The sequence below is a fragment of the Canis lupus genome, chromosome 12 (assembly GCF_011100685.1).
Source record: "Canis lupus familiaris isolate Mischka breed German Shepherd chromosome 12, alternate assembly UU_Cfam_GSD_1.0, whole genome shotgun sequence".
Lineage (NCBI taxonomy): Eukaryota > Metazoa > Chordata > Mammalia > Carnivora > Canidae > Canis > Canis lupus.
The window spans coordinates 17,781,804-17,803,847 of NC_049233.1; the positions used below are offsets into that span (position 1 = coordinate 17,781,804).

Below are 22,044 nucleotides of genomic sequence, written 5' to 3' on the forward strand. Positions count from 1 at the left end.
CCAGAGTCCACAGGGAGCCCCCTCGTGCTTCAAGAGGTGACCTGGTGCTGAGGTGGGCCAACTCTGAGATCTGTGGTCAAGTCAAGTGCTCACTTCACTCTATTTCCCCTATGGTCCATGCTGAGCTGTCTAGGCCTATGTTGTTCAAGGGTCAGTTGTATATGGACAGTTGATTTTTGACAGTGGTGGAGAGACAACTCAATGGAGAAAGAATAGTCTTATCAACAAATTGCAGTAGAATAATTGATGTCCATATTTTTTTAAAAATGAAGTTTCATCCAGACTTTTGCAGTATATACAAAAGGTAACTCTTCAATTTATCATGGACCCAAATAAAGAAATTAGAAAATGTTGAGAAGATGTACAAGAATCTGAAGACATATTTAAAAGTTATCCACCTATCTCATGATCCAGCCTTTCCATTTCTATATGCCCACAAGAAAAGAAAGCAAGTCTCTTCAAGACTTGCACATGAGCATCCATAGTCAATTTATGTGTAATGGCTAAAGCCTAACTGGCTAAACCAACAGTATTGATGAATCTCAAAGTAATTAGGCTAAGTGAAAGAAGACAGAAGTGTACACACTGTGATTCTGCTTATATAAATCTAGAAAATGCAAACTGATCTATAGTGACAGCAGATCAAACTTCAACTTCCTCTGTTATAAAATGACTGTAATCATTATACTTTATCCCATTAGGATATTTGGTAAAACTTCAATGATATAGGTAAGGATTTAAAATGTCAGTGTTGGTTACAGGGTGATGTCAACAAAATGGCAACATAGAAATTTCTAGCACTCATCTCCCACCCAAAGACTTTACAAAAATACCTTCACAAGAGCCAGGATTCTAGATGAGGGATACAGCAATTGAGTGAAGCACAGAAATAAGAAAAGACACAGTAAATATTCACACTCTACCGCCTTCACATCCTCCAGGCCTAGGCAGCTCAGCATGTGAGCAGCAGCAGCTCCTCCCTAGGTCTGGGAACCTCCTTTGATACCAGGCTCCCTGCCAAGCTGACCAACCTCAGCTCCAGGCCTTATCTTCAGAAAGGTCATATTCTAGTAGGATCTTACCTCTCTTGTTCACTTCACAGCTATATTCCCAGCACTCGGCAGTGTTTCAAACATAGGAGACCTTAACAAATATTTGTGCCATAAATTATGTCAATGAATAGGCCAACAAGTAAACTATATATTACACACTATAAATGTCAAAAAGAAAACAAGCAGGAACATGTAACGGAAAAAAAGAGAAAAGATGAGTTGTTTAAATATCATTCTGTCTTTGCAGGCTTAAGAAGCAGTACTAGGCTCACAAGTTTCTATTCTAAAAGATAATTTTGTTTAAAGAGGAGATCATAAGACAAAGGTAGATTTCAATTTTTGAATTTTATTTTTTATCCAAGTAAAAATTCATGTAGTAGGAATGACAATGATGTTACAGTGTCTTTCTCTCTCTTTTTTTCTTTCTCTTTTTTTTTTTTTGCATGTTGTTTGAGGAAACATGTACTTCTCCATTTTAATTCAAAGTTCTAGTGACCAAAGGTCTATGGTTCTACAACCTTTAAAATTCTCAACTTGATTCTATTCATTAAGTTTAAAGTACAAAATTTTTATCAAAGTCCAAAGCTGTAGTCATTGACTATGCTGTTCGTGTAAATTGCTGTATGAAAGAGATTTCTATAGATCCAATAGAATAAGATGCCTTACAGTGTGGAACTGTATTTGTAACTAACATGCCTACAATTTTCCCTGTGGTATGTGTCAATTCAATGATGTAACCTTCTTCACTTAGTCCTGTGCAATGCGCCCTAGGCATCTCAGTAAATTTTGTTTTCACATAGGCAAGTAGCCTTGCACTTTTCCTTAAGCAATTCATGCTCACATCCAGCTGTCTTCTTCAAAGAATCACAGTTACTAAGCAGATCTTCATACTCGCAACTATTGGCTGTGAGGAAAAAAAAATGAGTTCCTCATTATCATTTTCCTCACTAAGAGCAAAACAATCTATACATTCAAAGTACACGAGACAGGTAGAACTGGACAAAACAAATCAACATCACTTACACAATGATGGGCTTACCCTTTCTTGAGGGACATATCAGGTGCCTTAGTTGAAGACACTGATTAAACCATTTTAAAAAATTTTGAACTTGGTAGTATGTTTCTAAAATAAATTTCCCCATTTTTCTCCCTTAGCCAAGAAAGCTAGATAAATATAAATAAATCTCTCCACATGCAGTCTAATATGAGAACCACTAGTCAAATACAGATATTTAAATTTAAATTATTCTAAATTAGACAAAGTAAACAATTTCGTTCCTTTTTTTAAAAACAATTTAGTTCCTTAATCTTACAACCATATTTTAAGTGTTTAAAGGGCCACAGGTGACTACTGACTACTTGTAAGACACATGCTGATTGAGAACATTTCCTTCATTTCATACTATTGAACAGCACTGCTTCAGACTCCAGTGCTTTCTTTCTGAAGAAAGAAATTTATATGGGAAGATAAAGATGCAAAACCATGATAATATGTCTTCTTTTCTTCTTGTATTTCTTCTTAGATCCTCCCTAGGGGCTACAATCTCAACAAATCTCAAGCTAAACGCATCATACCACCTACAATGCTGACAATTTTTGGGTGTGGTCTCCTTCTACCCTTCCCACAATCTCAGAGAAAAGGCTCTCTGACAACTCAGTAATTTAGGCCAATAACTGGACCAGTTTGAATTCTTCCTTCCCTACTTCTGACTAGCACTCAGTCAGTACAGGTAACAAATACTGGCTATTCTATTCCTTGTTTTCCAATCTCATCCAGTTTTCTTCATTTATTTTGTCAGTAATGCATTAAAGAGACCTTTTTTTCCCCCCATGGATTTCAGTGGTTTTCTAGCTGGCTTCCATCCAATTGTTTTTTTTATACTATTGCTAGAAAGCTCTTTATAAAACATAGTTCTGTCCCTGTCACTCTTATTTAAAATCTTTCAATTGAGTGCTTATTGATAATAGATAAATTCCAAGTTTCTTACCAAATAGCATTCAGAAGAGCTATAAATATGTAACTTTTTTCCTTCTTTAGTTGATTTTATAGCTTTAATCAATATTCTGAATTATAGCTATATAGTTCAGTCAGTAAGAATGTTGACCAATGATGAATGCAGTTGAAGGGTAAAAATATCAAGGAATGAGATTCATCCCCTCTATTATTCATAATAATTTTTATACAAGTATTCCAACCATAAAAAGCTAACAGCTATTTTTATTTCTTTTCACTACAACTTTGGAAATTACATGTATGACATTTATTTTAGTCTCTTCATTTGCAACAATATTTTTGTGGGTTCTGTGAGCCAACATTATATATAGATTTGATTTTGTCATTAAAAATGTGCAGTAAACTACTATCAAATTATAGGGAAAAAGATTATTAAGTTAAATATTATGATTCTAATTATACTATAGAAAAAAAGTAGTTGGCATAATGAATTCTTAGCACAAAAATAACATAATATTTGGTTTGCCTGTCTAGATTGAGCTATATTGTGATCTTACACCTACAGACTTGCATTTCAAAATAGGACTTTTGACATAATGTCACTAACTTTGATGAAATGAACTATTTACCAGAAACATGTATAATTAATATTAATGGGCCATGCATAGTCACAAAAATATGTTGACAGTAGATCTTTCATTATCTTACATATGGTAATATTCTTTTTGTTACAAATAATATGTAGGTTACTAAAGTGTGTAAAATGTTTACATAAACACACACTGTTCTGTAACATAATTGTCTTCTCCATAAAGATATTATTTATGTTGGTTACTTTAGCAGATTTCTTAGCCATGAAAAGAAAATGAAATATCAAACTTTTATTATAATAGCAGGGCAATCACTTCAAACTTACTGCATAGTCCATTGTCACAGTTACCAGGGCAACTAGCACAAGGTGTTCCTTGTTGGTAAGGGTTATTCTTTTTACTCACATTATTGCCACTGAAATTTAAAATACATAATGTCAAATATTTGTCACTTTATAGTTTAGCTTATACTCCCCAAGAGCAGTACAAATTACTAAATATTTTCAGTTACGTTAAAAAAAACTGAAAAATTACAACTCCCAGTGAGCAATTCAGGTAACATTCAAATTAAGAAAATACTTCACATATTGACCCATCTTCTTGACTATAATTCTTCAGGCTGAGCAACTAAATCAGATTAATTGGAGTCTCAAGTACCTAGAGTATCTTTTCATGTGGCAACATTCTCTTCATCTGCCAACAGATTCAGTCAAATTGGTAAGGCAGTACAGCCCTATGTGCTAGCTAGAGGTAGAACATATCCATCAGAGAGCCAAAGGAACTCCTGGGAAGCAGGAGGTTGCTGTTTGGAAAAACTGTTTAATGTTACAATATCATTTTATATCTAAAAGATAATAAAATACAAAATTTCTCTAGTAGAAACCAGAAACAGTAAAGCCCCAGTATATAAATACATATAATTTTACCTTCCAGATAGAGGTATTGATATTTAAGTAGTGGTATGTGTTACTGGGACAAGGAAAGAAAGAAATTTGTGAGTTTCTAGAGTTGGTATGTGAGAAATTTTTATGTTTCCCAAAAAGGGAATGTTCATTGAAAAGTTTTGACAAGCATGAATGCAATCACATACAGTTACTTACAACTCACTGGTAATCATTACTACTGGACATTTAGTTCATCTGAAATACAAGAGAGTCCAATCTCAGTATGTCAAGTGAGCCAAGAACACAAGGCCATGCATCTGAAACTCCGTTCCTTCACAGAATATAGGTGAACATGTGTAAGAAATGTGGGTAAGACAAAAACATATTATGGCAGTTCTGGAAAAATGTGAAAGACACAAACATGTTCTGGAAACTCTCTCACCACTGCTTTCCATCATTATTCACTCCAACTCTCACCTCAGATGCCTGGCTTCAGATCCTCCTGTCTTAGAGCCAGCCAGTGGATGCACTATTATAGGATTTCAATTCTTTCTACTAAACCCTAGTAAGTGCCTGAAGGAAAATGACGTTGGAGGTCTACTCACCCTGGAGATGCATATGCTCAAGTTACCTACAGTCTAAAAATAAATCCTGTAGGAGCCTGGTTTTAGGGGCCTCCTTGACTCCAGTGGCAAGGAATTTCAGACATTGAAAGAGATTAAGGTTAACAGATATATTGAGATTAGATTTTCATTATAGCCACATAATTTATTATGGGTAAGTTCAAACATGATCCCTGATGAAAAAACATATTTCCTGCTGCAAGCCAGGACCTTAAAGCATGGTTCATTGTGGAGAATTGGTGAAAACTGCTGAAAACCAAACACTGAAGATGTTCTTTTCTGGACTCTGAAGCACATTAAAGATCTCTTGAAAAACCTTTGAGACCCAAAAGAAGGAATCATCTGTATGGTAATAATGTAGGTGGTTTTTTTTAGATAAGCAGGGCAAGGAATATTTTAACAGGAAGAGCCGAAATCTGTCATCCCCTACTTGTCATTCCACTACCTGCCCTTGCTTATCTATTAAGCAGCCATTCTCTAGAGTATGAAGTTAGTGAGAACTGATGCTATCAAATCTAGGGAAATGTGCACTACCCATGCTCATGGATAGCCATGAGCCCAAGGGAAAAGTGACTGAGAGAAAAGACGTCACTTTGTAACTGAGGACACAGAGCTTCAGATTTTGTACTTGGACTGGAGAACGTAGTCTCTTCCATGATAATTTGAATGTATCTTAACTTAAAGCATTTCCAAAGATTTATTCCTTCTGGATGGACCTAGAGGGTATTATGCTAAGTGAAATAAGTTGGACAGAGAAATACAGATACCATATATTTTACTTACATGAGTATTCTAAAAAAAATAAAATAAAAAGCAGAAACAGATAATAAGTACAAGAACAAACTGATATTTGCCAGAGGGGCAGGAATGGGAAGATGGGCTAAAAGAGTTGAAGGGGAGTGGGAGATACAGGCTTCCAGTTATGGAATAAATGAGTCAAGGGGATAAAAAAGTACAGCACAGGGACTATAGTCAATGGTCTAAAAGCATTGGATGGCGACTGGTGATAGCTACCCTTGTGGTGAGCATAGCATAAAGTAGAGACCTGTCACTATGTTAAACACCTAAAACTAATGTGACATTGCATATGAACTACGCAATGATTTTTAAAAATGAAAAAAGGATTTATTCCTTCCCTTCACTGAATTATGTTTTATATTCTAGTTTGTTTACTATACAAGAATTTTCAAATATTAAATTGCATTTAGTGGTATTGCACTACCCTCTAAGGTATATACTTACGCAGGACAATATTGGCAGACATAGTAGTATTTTAGACTCTCTTGATTGGGACAATAGGCAATTCCACATCCAACACGATAAGAAGAGTACCAAACAAGCTACAAATCCAGAAAGGAATATATGAAAGTACATTAAAGAGGGAAAATATTGAAAAAAATAGTGGCAAATGTAAAACCAAAAAAATGGTACAATTATAGTCTGTAGCCAGGTACCCTTCAAAAATAATTAGTTCAATTATTGTAACAAATCACAAATTTTAAAATATTGTATTTTAATGTCCACTAACTATTTTATCCATTTCTAATTCTGAAAAAGTATAGAACATACTTCCTTCCCAAGAGTTATGCCAGCAATGGAAAAAAATGACAGCTCTAGATGAAGTACCAGCCAAGACTATTATATCTATTCAGGCTCTTACCCAAATTGAACATTGGACCTGGTCATAATTCAGAGATGCTTTCATATTAAAGCATTTGTGATGGAAGTATTTTCATTCTTACCTGGGTGTAATGTCCAATAACTGCATCAGAACTCTTAGGTCCTACACCATAGACAAAATTATGGCGCTCCTCATACCAGTTTTGGATCGCATCTGACCAGGGGGTAGGGTCACTTGACATATAGAGATTCTCACCACATTTTGTACCTAAAGAGGAATGGATTGTTCTTGAAGAAGCAATAAACATGCAATGGCAAAAGAAATCAACTATATGAACACAAGGATGTTGCCCTTCAAACACAGTGCCTATACTCATAACTGTTAATACATAATAAAAAGGCTTCTGTATTTCTCAGCCCTAAAGCTGAAGAGAAGACAGATCTGTCTTGGTACACCTGGATGGCTTAGTGGTTAAAGAAACTGACTCTTGATTTCAGCTCAGGTCATAATCTCAGGGTCCTGAGATTGAGCCTTACACATCAGGCTCTCCAACTCAACAGGGAGTCTGCTTGAGGATTCTCTCTCCCTCTCCTTCTCTCCCTGATCCTGCCCTCTACTCACACACATTCTCTCTCTAAAATAAATAAATAAATATTTTAAGAGAGATCTGTCTAGCATGCTGAGGTTGTCATCAACATGCAAAACTTGGAATAGGTTAAGAAGACCTTATGCTTTAATAATCCTCTGGAATATCAGAGATACATTATTTTTTATGCTAAATTCCTCACATATGTAATGTCTCCTGTGCTCTCGGCTTTGTACTGTAAATTTGCAAAGACACTGACCAACTTTTTCTTCTTTTTCTCTTCCTATTGTCTGTATTCACCGGAGATTTTGCACATATCGGACCCTTTCTAAGTGTTTATGATTATGATTTTGTGTGCACTTGGAAAAAAGTTCTACAAGCAGTCTCTAAGGGCTCCAATTAAGAGGCAACTGACATCAGGATAGATGGCAGATTTCAAAGCTTTTGGGTCCTCTCTTAATCACTAAATCAGAATGCCCTAAGGCCAAATCTTATTAGGCAAAGAAGAGCCTTGCAGATAGTGACATCAGCAAGATGGTGAAGTAGGAAGCCCTGGACTCTCCTTCCTCTAACAAACACCCTGATCCAGCAACAATTCCTGAACAATTTGCCCTTGAGGGAAATCCAAAAGTACCCTGGGAGAATATGAACCCAGACTCACTGTCCCTGCAGGGAAACGGGGACACCCTCTTGCTAGAATGCCTACGTTCAGCCCAGTGCCTGTCATCTGATCAGGAAGGTGTCCCCTAGCTCCCAGCTTCTCCCAGGGGAAGCAAAGAATTGGTTCATGTGTCCAGTGTTCCAACCTTCTGCAAGGAAGCTTGCCAGTTGTCTGGCTTCTTGCAACTTTGACAGTCAGGCAGAGGCTAGTCCCCTGAACCAGAATGGAGATGGTGTCATTGGCAGTAAGTACCATATTTCTTCCCCTTGGCTCAACACAGAGCAAGTAATTGAAAAATCTTAGTTCTCAGCTTCCTCCTGGAGAAGCAAAGAGTTGATTGATGTGTCCAATGCTCCAATTTCTCCAAGGCTGCCTAAAGACCTGACATCTGTCTTGCCAGTCTTGGAGCTCTGATGGGTTTGGTATAGTTACAGTGCTGCACCCTGGGTGAGAGCAGAGATGGTGGTTTGGATTGGTAGATGCCAATGATCCTCTCCCCAGCTCAGCACAGAGCAAGTAGACAACACCACTGCTGCCTGTTTCCCCCTTGGGTGGGAAAAAGTTGGCCTGTGCATCCAATGCCACAGGTTTTCCAGATACTGCTTGAAGAATTGACTTCCGACTTGCCTCTCTAAGAATGTTAACAGGTCTAGCATAACCAAGATTTGGAGCCATGAGAACAGAGATTTGGGTTCATAGTTGCCATAGCTTCCCTTCCTAGTTCAGCACTGAGTGAGCAAATAAAAATCTCAAGCTTCTAGCCTCTTCTTAGATAAGGAAAGAGTTGGATGGAATGCCCAAAGATCTGTCTTTTTTCAGAAGGTTGCTTGAGGAATTTACAATAGATCTTTTCTGACCACAGTTTTAATAGACATTCTCTAAAGTGTACAAATGGCCAACAGGTATGTAAAAAGGTACTCAATATTTCTCATCACAGGGAAATGCAATTCAAAACCACAATGAGATATCATCTTATATCTTTTATGATGTCTATAATGGGGAAAGAAAAGGACAACAAGTGACGAAAAGGATGTGAAGAAATTGGAATCCTGTATACCTTTGGTGCACAAAAAAATGGGGTAGCTGCTGTGGAGAAAAGCATAGAAGTTCCTCCAAAAATTAAAGTAGAACTACCAAATGGTCCTGTAATGCCACCTCTGAGTATTTATTCAAAAGAACTGAAATCAGGATTTTGAAGAGATATTAGCATTCTTCATATTCATTGTGGCACTATTCACAGTAGCCGGTATATGGAAACTAAAATCCATGGACAGATGAATGGAGGAACAAAATGACACACACATATACACCATGGATGTCATTCTTCCTTAAAAAAGAAGGAGATTCTGCAATAATTGAGTAAGACAATGTGGATGAATCTTGAAAACATGATGTTAAGTGAATTAAGCCAGTCATGGAAAGACAACAATTGCATGATCCCATTTCTATGAAGTACCTTAAATAGCCAAATTCATAGAATTAGAGTAGAACAGTGATGTCCAAGGATGGGGGGAAGGAGAAATGGGGACTTACCAGTCAATGGGCATAAAGTTTCAGGTAAGCAAGATGAATACTTTCTAGATGAATAAATTCTGCTATACAACATTGTACCTAAGTTGATAATATTGTTTAGTAGACCTAATTATTTGTTAAGGGTGTAGGTCTCATGTTAAGTGTTCTTACCACAATAAAATTAATAAAAAGAAAGAAGTGACTTGATGCCCAGAAACTTCTATCTTTTCAAGCTCTCAATTACTATTTATATCTTGTAGCTTGAAAAATAATGTCTATATGCTGCTTAAAGAGAGTACAAGATATTCTTGGCTATCTCTTTTAATATGGATAAAAGAAACTAAGAATCTAATAGTAAACTTGCATCTTTAAAACCATTTGTTTTAATCTTCTACTGAATGCAGTCATTCTCTTCATAATTCCATTAACAGAACAACATTAACAATATAAATAATAATTGTAATGACATTACAGGTAAAAATTCATTGCTTTCAAATTGAGCTTGCCTATATATAGGTTATAGTTGCTAATATAAATATTTTATTTATATTTTCTAAAGATTTTATTTATTTATTCATGAGACACACAGAGAGAGAGGCAGAGACATAGGCAGAGGGAGAAGCAGGCTTCCTGTGAGGAACCCGATGTGGGACTCGATCCCAGGATCCCAGGATCATGACCTGAGCTGAAGGCAGACACTCAACCACTGAGCCACTCAGGTGCCTAATAATATCAATATTTTATGTAAGGCTTATGCACAAAACTTTTTTTTTCTTTCATAGTATTGATAATATTTGATAAGGATTCAAAAATTCAAAAATGAATCAACAAACCCAAATTATTTATCATGATTTTAAAAATTTAAGTATTTTTAGAGAAAAAATTCAGGAATAAATCACCATAATTTATTTAGTATATCTTATGAATACAAAAGAAGAGATATAAAAACACCAAAGCTATACAATATCACAAAAAAGAGCAGTGGATTAGAAATCAATAAGCCTGATTAACTTTCCAGTATATGACACACTTCAGATTGTGTCTTGAGGAAGTCATTCCTCCCCTGGCCTCTTCTCATCTTTAAATTTGGAGAAATGATAGTACATGACCTGTTGACTCATGAGCTGGTTGGGAGGAACAAATGAAGTACTGTTTCAGCTGTTATTTGCATAATGTAAATGATTAACAAGCACAAAATAGTACCTATAATTCTCTCTCCCTCTACAGATACTTTAATTTTAAAAGCACTACAGGGGCACCTGGGTGGCTCAGTCTGTTAAGATCTGACTCTTGATTTCAGCTCAGGTCATGATCAGGTCGTGAGATCAAGCCCTGCATTGGGCTCTGTGTTCAGTGTGGAGCCTGCTTGAGATTCTTTCTCTCCCTCTCCCTCTACTCCTTTTCCCTCTGCTTGCACTCTCTCTTTCTAAAAATAAATTATAACAATAAGAAATTTAAAGGAGCAGTATAAGCAACACTTATATTCTAAGTCTTTTTAGAACATCCCAGAAGTTCTATTCTATTTGATGTTTCCAATATTATTATATTTGTTCATTTATTAAACAAATATTTACTCATTTACATACTGGTTTTTCGGTCCTCTGGCACGCTGTGTTCTAAAGTGCACTTGTTTGCCCACTTTTGGGCATTTGCTGCCGCATCTCTGTTCCATTCCTAAATGTCATAAGAAAAAAAGAAAAGACTTTAAAGAATCAACTTTAATGAAGCATATAGTTCCATGATCTGATTGGTAGATTGATTTGTACTACTTTAAACTTCTTTGATATATTACATAATCATCAGTGGTGTGAAACCTTTTTGTTAGCGAGGTACGTGCGTGTGTTTTTCTGCTCCAGCACCAATTTCCAAATGAGGAGAAGTTCATAAATGATGTGTCTACTAAGAGAAATATCTAATATCTAATAACATGATAGTATAGGAACCACATGTGGGATTTTTAGTGATGGGGCTACTCTAAATATTCAACATGTAAAGACTTCGAATTATAGTTCCTTAGTAATAAGCAGGTCTAGATTATACCCTATTTCATTTGCAGCTCATTGCATTCAGATGGGAAATATGTAGTTTTATGGACTATATCCTGGAAAGTGGGCTGTTATGTATTCTAAATGGCACTGATTTTGACAGAAAAGGGACTTTAGTGGGTGTCTGGCTGGCTCAGTTGGTAGAGAACGGGATTTTTGATGTTGGGGTTCGAGCCCCACATTGGGCATAGAGATTACTTAAAAAGAATAAAATACATAAAGGAAAGGGGTCTCCTTTATTTTAGACTAGGGTAGATAGTGAACAAAATTGCAATGACTTCATATTTGATGTCCGAAGATTTGGCTTCTAATTTTGCCTTCCCAACTTAATAGCCCTGTAACCTTGACAAATTATTTAACCATTATAAGGAAAATTAGTTTCTGCTCTGCCCACATTACACAGCTCAAATGAAATAGTAAAACAGAAACAAAAGTTGTAAGCAAAGTTCTTCAGAGATGCCAGTTACCAGCTCCCTGCTCTAATCACTGCTGATTCACACACTAGCCTTTATCACTGCCTCTTACCATCTTTAGCATGTTGCTGGCAGGTGGAGAGACTGATTTCCTTAGTTCATTGTGTTTATTTACAATCTCCTTTTGGACTTGTGTTTGAGTGGTTAACAAAGCAGTAAAGGATGGATCCTAAAGGGAAATAACATTAAAGTTACCCTTCTAACATTTGTTAAAATTGCATTTAAGAATGAATAAGTGAATTCAAGGGAGCAAAGATCATTTTAAAAAGCATTCAGTTCAAGTCAATATTAGTTGTTAAGCATTGCTAATGAACCTGAGCCAAAGCTATGACAAATACGAAAGAAGTAATTTGAAGCTTTGAGAATGAGGATGAAATTCATGGCATGACAAATTAAAATCTCCTTTGAGGCCACAGATGCCAATTTCTAGTTTCAAGGGAACTCATTGTGCTTTTTCTCTTTTCATGGCCCTTCCAATCCTGTTATCTCTCTAGCTCCATCCATGTTATTGCAAATGGCAAGATTTTATTCCTTTGTATGGCTGAATAATGTTTCATTATGTGTATATACACAATAATATAGCATATATAATATATATCAGGTATGCATGATATATAATATATGTATCTACATATATGTGTGTGTGTGTATATATATATATATATACATATATATATATATATATACTCCTTTATCCATTCATCTATCAGTGGACACTTGGGCTGCTTCCATAATTTGGTTAATGTAAATAATTCTGTAATAAACATAGGGATTCATATATCTTTTCTAATTAGTGTTTTCATATATTTTGGGTAAATACCTTGTAGTCAAATTACTGGATCATATAGTAATTCTATTTTTAATTTTTTTGGAAAACCTCTGCACTATTTTCCACAGTGGCTGCACCAGTTTGCATTCCCATCAACAGTCCATGAGGGTTCCTTTTTCTCTACATCCTTGCCAACAATTTGTTTTTTTGTGTTGATTTTATCCACTCTGACAGGGGTGAGTTGACATCTCATGGTTTTGATTTGTATTTCCCTGATGATGAGTGACATTGAATATCTTTTCGTGTGTCCATTGGCCATCCATAGGTCTTCTTTAGAGGATGTTTGTTCATGTCTTCTGTCCATTTTTAATTGAATTATTTGTGCTTGTGTGTTGAGTTGTTTTGGTTCTTTATACTTTTCAGGCACTAACTCTTTATCAGATATATCATTTGCAAATATATTTGTCCATTCAGGAGGCTACCTATTAGTTTTTTTTTTATTGTTCCCTTTGCTGTGCAGAACCTTTTTATTTTGTTGTAGGCCCAATATTTATTTTTGCTTTTGTTTCCCTTGCCTCAGGAGACAGATCTAGAAAAATATTCCCTCAGCCAATGTAAGAGACATTACCTTCTGTGCAATCTTCTAGGATTTTCATGGTTTCAGGTCTTCAATCCATTTTGAGTTTTCTTTTGTGTATGGGAGTGAGAGTTTTGCTTCTTACCAATTTTGATGCCTTTTATTTCTTTATGTTGTTTAATTGCTGTGGCTAGAACTTCCAGTACTATGTTGAATGAAAGTGGTGAAAGTAGACATCCTTGACTTGTTCCTGACTTAAGGGGGAAAGCCCTCAGTTTTTCACCATTGAGTATGATTTTGGCCGTGAATTTTTTATATTAGGCCTTTATTATACTGAGGTATGTTCCCTCTAGACCTACTTTGCAGAGACTTTTTATCATGAATGGATGTTGTACTTTCTCAAATGCTTTTTCTGAATCTGTTGAAATGATCATATGGTTTTTATCCTTTTTCTTATTCATGTGACATATTGCATTGATAGTTTTGCAAGTATTAAATAAATCCTACTTGATCATGATGTATGATTTTTCAATTGTATTGACATTGTTTTAAACAATAAATTTTATTTTTAATGAGTGGGCTAATAGTCTATAAAAATAATATATCTACATCCTAATCCCCAGAATCTGTCAATATCAACTTAACTGGATAAGAGTCTTTCCAGATATAGTTAAGGATCTCAAGATTGAATCACCCTGAATTATCCAAGTAGGACCTAAATCCAATGGTAAGTATTCTTATAAGAGATACAGGAGAGATCATGTGAAAAGGGAAGCAGAGAATAAGTGATATAGCCACAAGCTTAATTATCACAGTGATTGGTCAAAGCCACCAAAGCTAAAAGACATGGAACAGATTTCCTCCTAGTTCCGCCAGCAGAAGTGTGGCCTTACTGATGTCTAGATTTTAGGCTTCTGGCCTCCAGAACTGTGAGAGAATAAATTTCTATTGTTCCAGTCCACCCAACTTGCATTCATTTCTTACAACGGCCCTGAGAACTTAATACATTATTTAATTATTTATCTGAAATATGGTTTCATCATATATTGAATATCTAAGTTATTAGTGAGATATTTTCTTTCTTTTTTTGGAGGGGGGGTACTAAGTCTTTGAAATCTAGTGTATATTTTACAGTTACAGTATGTAAGCCACATTGTAAGTATTCACTAGCCACATATGACTGGTGGCTCTAAGCTAGCAATGAGTACTTTATGATATACCAAACACTCTTGCCCCTTCTAGTCTCAAAGGACCTAGCCATCCCATAAACTTTTGTGGATAGCTTTAGAAAGATTTCCCAATTTAACTTTACCTTTCCTTCTGTGGGTAAAGATGGAACAAGAACAGCAGCCAGAAACACCACGACTGGGAATAAAGCCATTTCTGGGAAATAAGTCAAAGAGAACAATGATCTGCATTAAAACATGTAGTACACAGCTCCCTGACTATGAGGAAAAACCAATGTAGTGACCTTGGTTAGTTTAAAGGAAATGTAATTCCGAAATTCATAAAAAATGTAGCAAGAGAAGATTGTTATTTGGTGCCAGTAAAACCATAATCGAACAAACTTTATCACTGATAGGGACAATAAAAAATAAACTGAAACACTTGACTAATGCTCTTGAAGTATACCTATATAGGTTAGGGACATGTCATCATATTTCTACCTAGTTCTATTGCTCTTAAATACATTAAAAATGTGGAAAAAACAAACTTCTTCAGGGTTAATTAATGTACCTCATTAATTATTCATTGATTTGGGGGGAGAATTTATTTTCAGTGTACACTATCTCTTGGTTTGCTCTGATCTATAAAAAGTAAAATTGCTTGTTCTTTTATTTACACATGATTCTAATCAAGATTCTAAGGTTATGATTACACAAAAATAAATGTACAAGGGAGCTTGGGTGGCTCAGTCGGTTAAATATCCAACTCTTGATTTCAGCTCAGGTCATGATCTCAGGGTTGTGGGATCGAACCCCATGTTGGTGACCTGCACTCAGTGTTGTGCCTACTCTTTCTCTCTTACCCTCTACCCTTCTCCCACAGGCTCATGTGCAGGTGTGTTCTGTCTCTCAAATAAATAAACCTAAAACAATAAATATACAAACATTTTATTGGTGGTTATTTTACTGGCAGAAGGATTAGAAGTTATTTTGATTTTATTACTCTATCTCAAATTTCCCAGTATAAAAAAAAATTACAAGTAATATGTTGAAAATCTAGCCTGTTCAAATTTTCTGAATCCATGATTTGATACAAAATTTGTTTAATATCTTCATTAACTTTATAAGAGACACCCAGCATTGGGTTGTCTGTGTTGTCCTTTCTCAGTGTGTCAAAAAAAATTCGTTTCTTGATCCTTTAGATGAAATGAAGCAATGAGTCCACTCAGTTAAAAAAAAACAACACTCATCTTCTGGCCATTAGTCATAGAAATTATTCTATAGACTAAAGGAATGATGCATTGGTTTGTATTCTTTGAGACTGGCACTCCCAAATTCCTGAAGAGAAAGAATATTCTAAATAATTTATCTGTGATACTTCTTAGGCCTTATTGATTTGTAAACAGTAGACAATTGATACCTGTTCCATATATTCCCTTATTCCTCAATAAAATGCTCAAAAAAGGGAAAAGATTATTTGTTGACCATGTAATGCAAAATTTGCTTTCTAATTTCATCATCATTTCTTGGTGGGTGTGACTATATTTTACAGATGAAGAAATTGAGGGTTAGAACAATTAATTTACCTATGCCAATGGTAAGTTCTTAAGTAACTTCAGAAATTAGCCTTCAAGTATAACATCAAAATCAATGCACATTGAAAGGAACATAGTTTCACCTGAGAAAAGCAATGTTTTTGTAGTACACTGGAGGCACTCTTTCCTTATTTTAACAATCCCTGAATTAATACATAGCCATTCATGTTCACAGTAAAAATCATCAATGTGGAAGTATGTATAATATATACAATTTGTCATCCTTTTACATGTCTTCTAGTGAAGGTAGTTTTAAAATAATTGTTTCAAAGTTGTAAACCTGAGAATTATTTATATTACTTATTTTAATATGAACTATAAAGAATTAAAGTTTCAACTTGATAAAGTGAGTAAAGAGTAAAAACTGATTCTCTTAATAAAGATTTACCCATAAAGTTTTGAAAATCATGGATAAATGTGTTAAATATATAATTTGAGCATTGGCAAAACATAAATGACTAGCAAATAAAATATTCACATTAGAATAAATGAGTTACTTACTCATTATCACTTATCACTTACTGTTTGTTATCAGAGCAAGATGAAGTGTTTGCTTTATCTGAAGAAAGAAGGAAGGTGGAAAGGAGGTTAGAGCACAATATATGATACATCTTTTCTGTTTTAGAAAATTCAGGTTGTGCAAGTAAATCTAAGTCAATAAATTTTTGAAACAGAATTTTTTATACTAGTATCTTCAAATTTCATTGCTAGTTGGCTATCATGGCTTTTGACATTATTTAGTTTTCATATAGCTTGTTTTTAAAGTTTTAAAAAGACAAACCTTACTGAGATATAATTTACATACCATACAATTCATTCATTTAAAGTGTGAAATTCAATAGTTTTTGCATTCCATTAATTGTTACCTATTGCTTTTTTTCTGAAAGTAGATTATGTTTATTCAGTCACTGTACTAAAACATAAGCAAATTTTAGAATACACTATGAAAAGAGTTTGAAACTGATTTCAAGGTGGTGATAGATTTCATCACTCAGCTTCAGTCTTATTCTTCAAATTTATTTTTATATTTAACTTAGTCTCAATTCTACCATTTACTTTTTTCACAATACTGGCAGGATTTTATTTCTTATCCTTTAGAAAAGCATTTCCAAAGACTGATACACATATCACTTTACTTTTTTAAACTTTAACTCTAAATTTAATTTAATTAACACATACTGTATTATTAGTTTCAGAGGTAGAGTCTACTGATTCATCAGTTGTATACAACACCCAGTGCTCATTACATCAAGTGCCCTCCTTAATGTCCATCATCCAATTATCCTTTCCCCCATCTACCTCCTGTCCAGCAGCCCTCAGGTTTTTTTTCCCCCTAGAGTTCCTCATCTCTTATGGTATGCCTCCCTCTCTGTTTTCATCTTATTTTATTTTTCCTTCCTTTCCTCTATGTTTATCCATTTTGTTTCTTAAATTCCACATATGAGTGAAATCAAATGGTATTTGTCTTTCTCTGGCTGACTTATTTCACTTAGCATAATACCGTCTAGTTCCATTCACATCGTTGCAAATGGTAAGATTTCATTCTTTTGGATGGCTGAGTAATATTCATATATATGTAAGTCTAGCATCTCTTCTTTATCCATTAGTCTGTTGATGGACATCTGGGCTCTTTCCATAGTTTGGCTATTGTAGACATTGCTGCTATATACATTGCAGTGCATGTGCCCCTTCGAATCACTATGTCTAGATAAATACTTTTAGATAAACACCTAGTAGTGCAATTGTTGGGTCATAGAGTAGCTCTATTTTTAACTTTTTGAGGAACCTCCATACTGCTCTCCAGAGTGGCTGCACCATTTTGTATTCCTACCAACACTGTAAGAGGGTATCCCTTTCTCCACGTCCTTACCAACATCTGTTGTTTCCTGAGTTGTTGATTCTAACCATTCTGACTGATGAGAGGTGGTATTCTAATTAACATGAGTTAATACAGCATGCCTTCCCTCCCTAACCAGTCCTCCTCTCTTCCCAGACACACTAAAATCTGGATACTGCTTTTTTGGCTTAGTATTTTTATAATAACCACTTAAGACTTGTTAATCATTGTGAAGGTAACCAGGATCCTACCTCACAGCTCAATTCCTGTGGGTCAGCATTCCTTTACTTCTCAGTTACCAACTTTCTATGACTTATTGGTTAAGAGCATAATCTTTGGAAGCCATCAGTTTTGGGAAATCCTGTTTCCATTTTCTCTTTTGTAAAATGTGGATTAGCATATCAATAGCTTTGCTTTGAAAAGTGAATGGCATGATATACATAAAGCCCCTAATACAGGGATCCCTGGGTGGCGCTGCGGTTTGGCGCCTGCCTTTGGCCCAGGGCGTGGTCCTGGAGACCCAGGATCGAATCCCACATCGGGCTCCCGGTGCATGGAGCCTGCTTCTCCCTCTGCCTGTGTCTCTGTCTCTCTCTCTCTCTCTGTCTATCATGAATAAATAAACAAAATCTTTAAAAAAAAAAAAGCCCCTAATACAATGCCTGGCATATAATAATAAATGGAGATTATTAATATTTTTATTATGATCCTTTACAATGTGTAGTGGTTTGCTGGTTTCATAAGATCTTTTTATGAATGCATGTTGTTTGATTAAATTGGTAATTTTATATATATATATATTTAATTTTTTATTTATTTATTTATGATAGTCACAGAGAGAGAGAGAGATAGAGGCAGAGACATAGGCAGAGGGAGAAGCAGGCTCCATGCACCGGGAGCCCAACGTGGGATTCAATCCCGGGTCTCCAGGATCGCGCCCTGGGCCAAAGGCAGGCGCCAAACCGCTGCGCCACCCAGGGATCCCAAATTGGTTATTTTAGAAGTGTCTATAAGATCTGTTTTTACTTCCAGGTTTCATAGGGAAAAAAATCAGCATAATCTAAGTGGAGATTCAAATATTCAAGGCCCAGTTCTACTGGAAATCCTCTGGATAACTTTAAGAAAATGATCTAACATTTGGGCTGTCATAGTCTCACCAGTTTATTGACAGACATACCTATTAGCCTGATAATTTTGTAGAGCTCATTCAATGAGATTGCAATCATTCATTGGGATTCCACAATTCAATAGACCAAGATGTCATATATTCCTCCCTACCAGTCTCCTTTTTCCCTATCCCCATTCACTCAACCTATACTCACGTTTGTTGCATCAGTGAAAACAATGACAAAACCCACATTCATACGTAGTTGAAAAGTTGGCTGCCATTTTTCCCCCTTGCTACTTACTAATGGAAAAGTACCGTGTCCTTTCTTACAGGTGTTTTAAGACTGAGATGACATGGTTCTAAGGTGTCTGTAGGAAAATCATGGTGTTCAGTTTCATAATCCTAGAACAAAGAAAAAGACAATATTTAAAATAAAGATGGGAAGAATAAATAGGTAGTATCAATAATCTCTGTCCCAAACTTCAAACTTTATTGTGTTCTAGTATTACTCTAATATTTTCCTGTAATTTTTTGATCTCACCATTAAGACCATAATATCTTTCTGAGATCAGATTATGTTTTGATGTCTTGGTGTTTCCTTTAAATAACAAAGAAGTGGGCTTCTTAAAGAAGTTCATTTGAAAAATAAAAAAATTAAAAAAAAAAAAGAAGTTCATTTGATTTTCTTAGAATATCACTGCATATTTTCCAGACTTCCAAATCCTTATACACTTAATTTTTTTAAAAAACTACTTATTTATTTAAAAAGGAGGGTGGGAGACAGACAGACAAAGATTAGGTAGAGGGAGGAGCAGAGGGAGAGAGACAAGCAGACTCCCAGCACTAAGCACAAAGCCCACATTGGCTCCATCCCACAACTCTGAGATCGTGACTGGAGTGAAATCAAGAAACCTCACTTAAGGGTCTGAGTCACCGAGGCATCTCCCCTTAGATTTGCACTCTTTTTTCTTTTTTAAGATTTTATTTATTTATTCATGAGAGGCACAGAGAGAGACAGAGGCAGAGACACAGGCAGAGGGAAAAGCAGGCTCCATGCAGGTAGCCTGAGGTGGGACTCGATCCCAGGTCTCCAGGATCAGTCTCTCCTAGACCGCTGAGCCACCAGGGCTGCCCAGATTTGCACTCTTTAGAAGATAATTTTATAAGTGGTCACCCACATAGTATTTACTACATGGACTTGGGGTCACACTTTTATGTCTTCATGTCTTTTCCTGGAAGCCAGTAGATGACAAATAGTCCAGAAGTGTCAACAGCCATAAGTCTAATTGCTTGTAATACACAGTTTCTAATGACTGTGCATTTAAAACACAAATAAGAAACTAAGGTTCTTAATTTGACCTCATGAAGCCCTGTTTTACAAATGACTTCAGGCTTCTGCTATGAATCAGAGCATTTCCTGTAAATGGAATGACTCCTTTAAGACAGGTAGAGTTTCCATAGTATAAACATCGAAAGGCACCTTGAAAGTCTTTGGTGAATCGAAGATAAGCAACAAAAGTGAAAGTTATCTATCTGCACTGCAGCAGCCCATGTGCCCACCAGAGTGCCAGAAGAGGCATGGAGGCCCAGAAGACCTCTCATCTCACAGAACTTTCTCTGTCATGTTTACCCCACCTCCCCAGCCCTGGCCATTTCCTTTCCCAGACTGCTCCAATTCTTACCCTGGCTCCAGAGCCCAGATCTTCCTACAGTGGGGACGCAGCCAGACTGGCTGCTTGCCTGCTGCTTGGACAGAGAGAGTGAAATACCCATCCAAGCAGGTGTGTGTGAGCCACGAGTGACGTCACGGTGCTTTGTGCCTTCAGCGCAGTCATCAGCTCACCGAATTCCCACAACTGCCCCATCTCCCGGTAGTGTCGCGCTGACAAAATCCTACGAAATCCTGCTTTCCCTTGAGGAAAAGAAGTGTCTGCTCACATGCTTGAAGAGTAGAAAGAAGATGGAGAGAGTACTAGGATATGTATATATTTTTTTAATTTTTTAAGTTTATTTATGATAGAGAGAGAGAGAGAGAGAGGCAGAGACACAGGCAGAGGGAGAAGCAGGCTCCATGCACTGGGACCCCGACGTGGGATTCGATCCCGGGTCTCCAGGATCGCGCCCTGGGCCAAAGGCAGGCGCCAAACCGCTGCGCCACCCAGGGATCCCAAGTACTAGGATATGAAAAGCATAGCAGGTGGTTGAAAAATGAGGCCTTCCTTTTCAGACAAGAATTCCTGAATTAACACAGGTCAGATTTTAAAGAGCAGATTGGTCAAGTCCACAGATATTTAAATCCGCAATGCAAGACCCGTGTAGTGCCAAAAGTGCATTCAGGGTTACGTAAAGTTGGCATTTTGCACGTTTGCTCATAAACACTTGCGTTCTTGCCCCTCTTCCCTTCCAAACAGTTTTGTGGGTAAGAAAGTCAATAATAGTAGCAGGGGCAGGTCTTAGGAAAACGCCTAGAATTCTTGACCCCAGGCTGGGGGCTTCAAGTTTAGCGAGTATATTCCGCTAAATATAGCCACTTGAAGCTAAACATCCTCTTGGTTTAAGATGTATTGCCTGTCTTCACAGAGGGCAGATGAGTAATAGATGCAGTTTCTCCTATGCTTAGTTGTTTTCAAGATTTATTTATTTATTATTTATTTATTTATTTATTTATTTATTTATTTAATTTTCAAGATTTAAAGGAATGAATTAACTCATCATATAAAAGACAGGTTTGGACAAAAGATGACAGACCAAGGATTAATATCCATCACACATTAGCTCTCTCTACTCCCGACAAAGAGACTTGAAATTTCTTATTCTAACCTTCGAGATTCACCTGCGCACTTCTGTAACTGTAAGAAACTACTATGTCTTGTAGTGCTGAGTGTCATTTTCCTCTGGCAATGTTAAAATTCCAAATGACCAAAGCACAGATATTATTTTAGTTCTCTTTTACTGCTATTTCAGTTCAAGTACCACTAAGTAAAAAAAAAA

The 22,044-nt window shown here is 36.1% G+C and overlaps 1 protein-coding gene across 4 annotated transcripts; it reads right to left on the reverse strand.

The window, feature by feature from the left end:
• Window positions 1-1,412: 1,412 nt before the first annotated feature.
• CRISP2 (cysteine rich secretory protein 2) lies at window positions 1,413-20,874 on the reverse strand. Of its 4 annotated transcripts, none has more exons than XM_038554294.1 (10): window positions 20,736-20,874; window positions 19,384-19,455; window positions 16,610-16,667; window positions 14,660-14,730; window positions 12,054-12,170; window positions 11,070-11,157; window positions 6,846-6,991; window positions 6,346-6,443; window positions 3,923-4,011; window positions 1,413-1,956 (listed from the first exon to the last, which is right to left on the reverse strand). In XM_038554294.1, exons 3-10 carry the CDS (start codon window positions 16,611-16,613, stop codon window positions 1,829-1,831), a joined length of 741 nt encoding a protein of 246 aa, XP_038410222.1. In that variant the 5' UTR covers window positions 16,614-16,667; window positions 19,384-19,455; window positions 20,736-20,874; the 3' UTR covers window positions 1,413-1,828. The 4 variants fall into 4 exon arrangements, with proteins under 4 accessions (XP_038410222.1, XP_038410221.1, XP_038410224.1 ...); XM_038554293.1 differs by having other exon boundaries at window positions 19,355-19,455; XM_038554296.1 differs by having other exon boundaries at window positions 16,631-16,667; window positions 20,736-20,873.
• Between the last annotated feature and the right edge of the window lie 1,170 nt (window positions 20,875-22,044).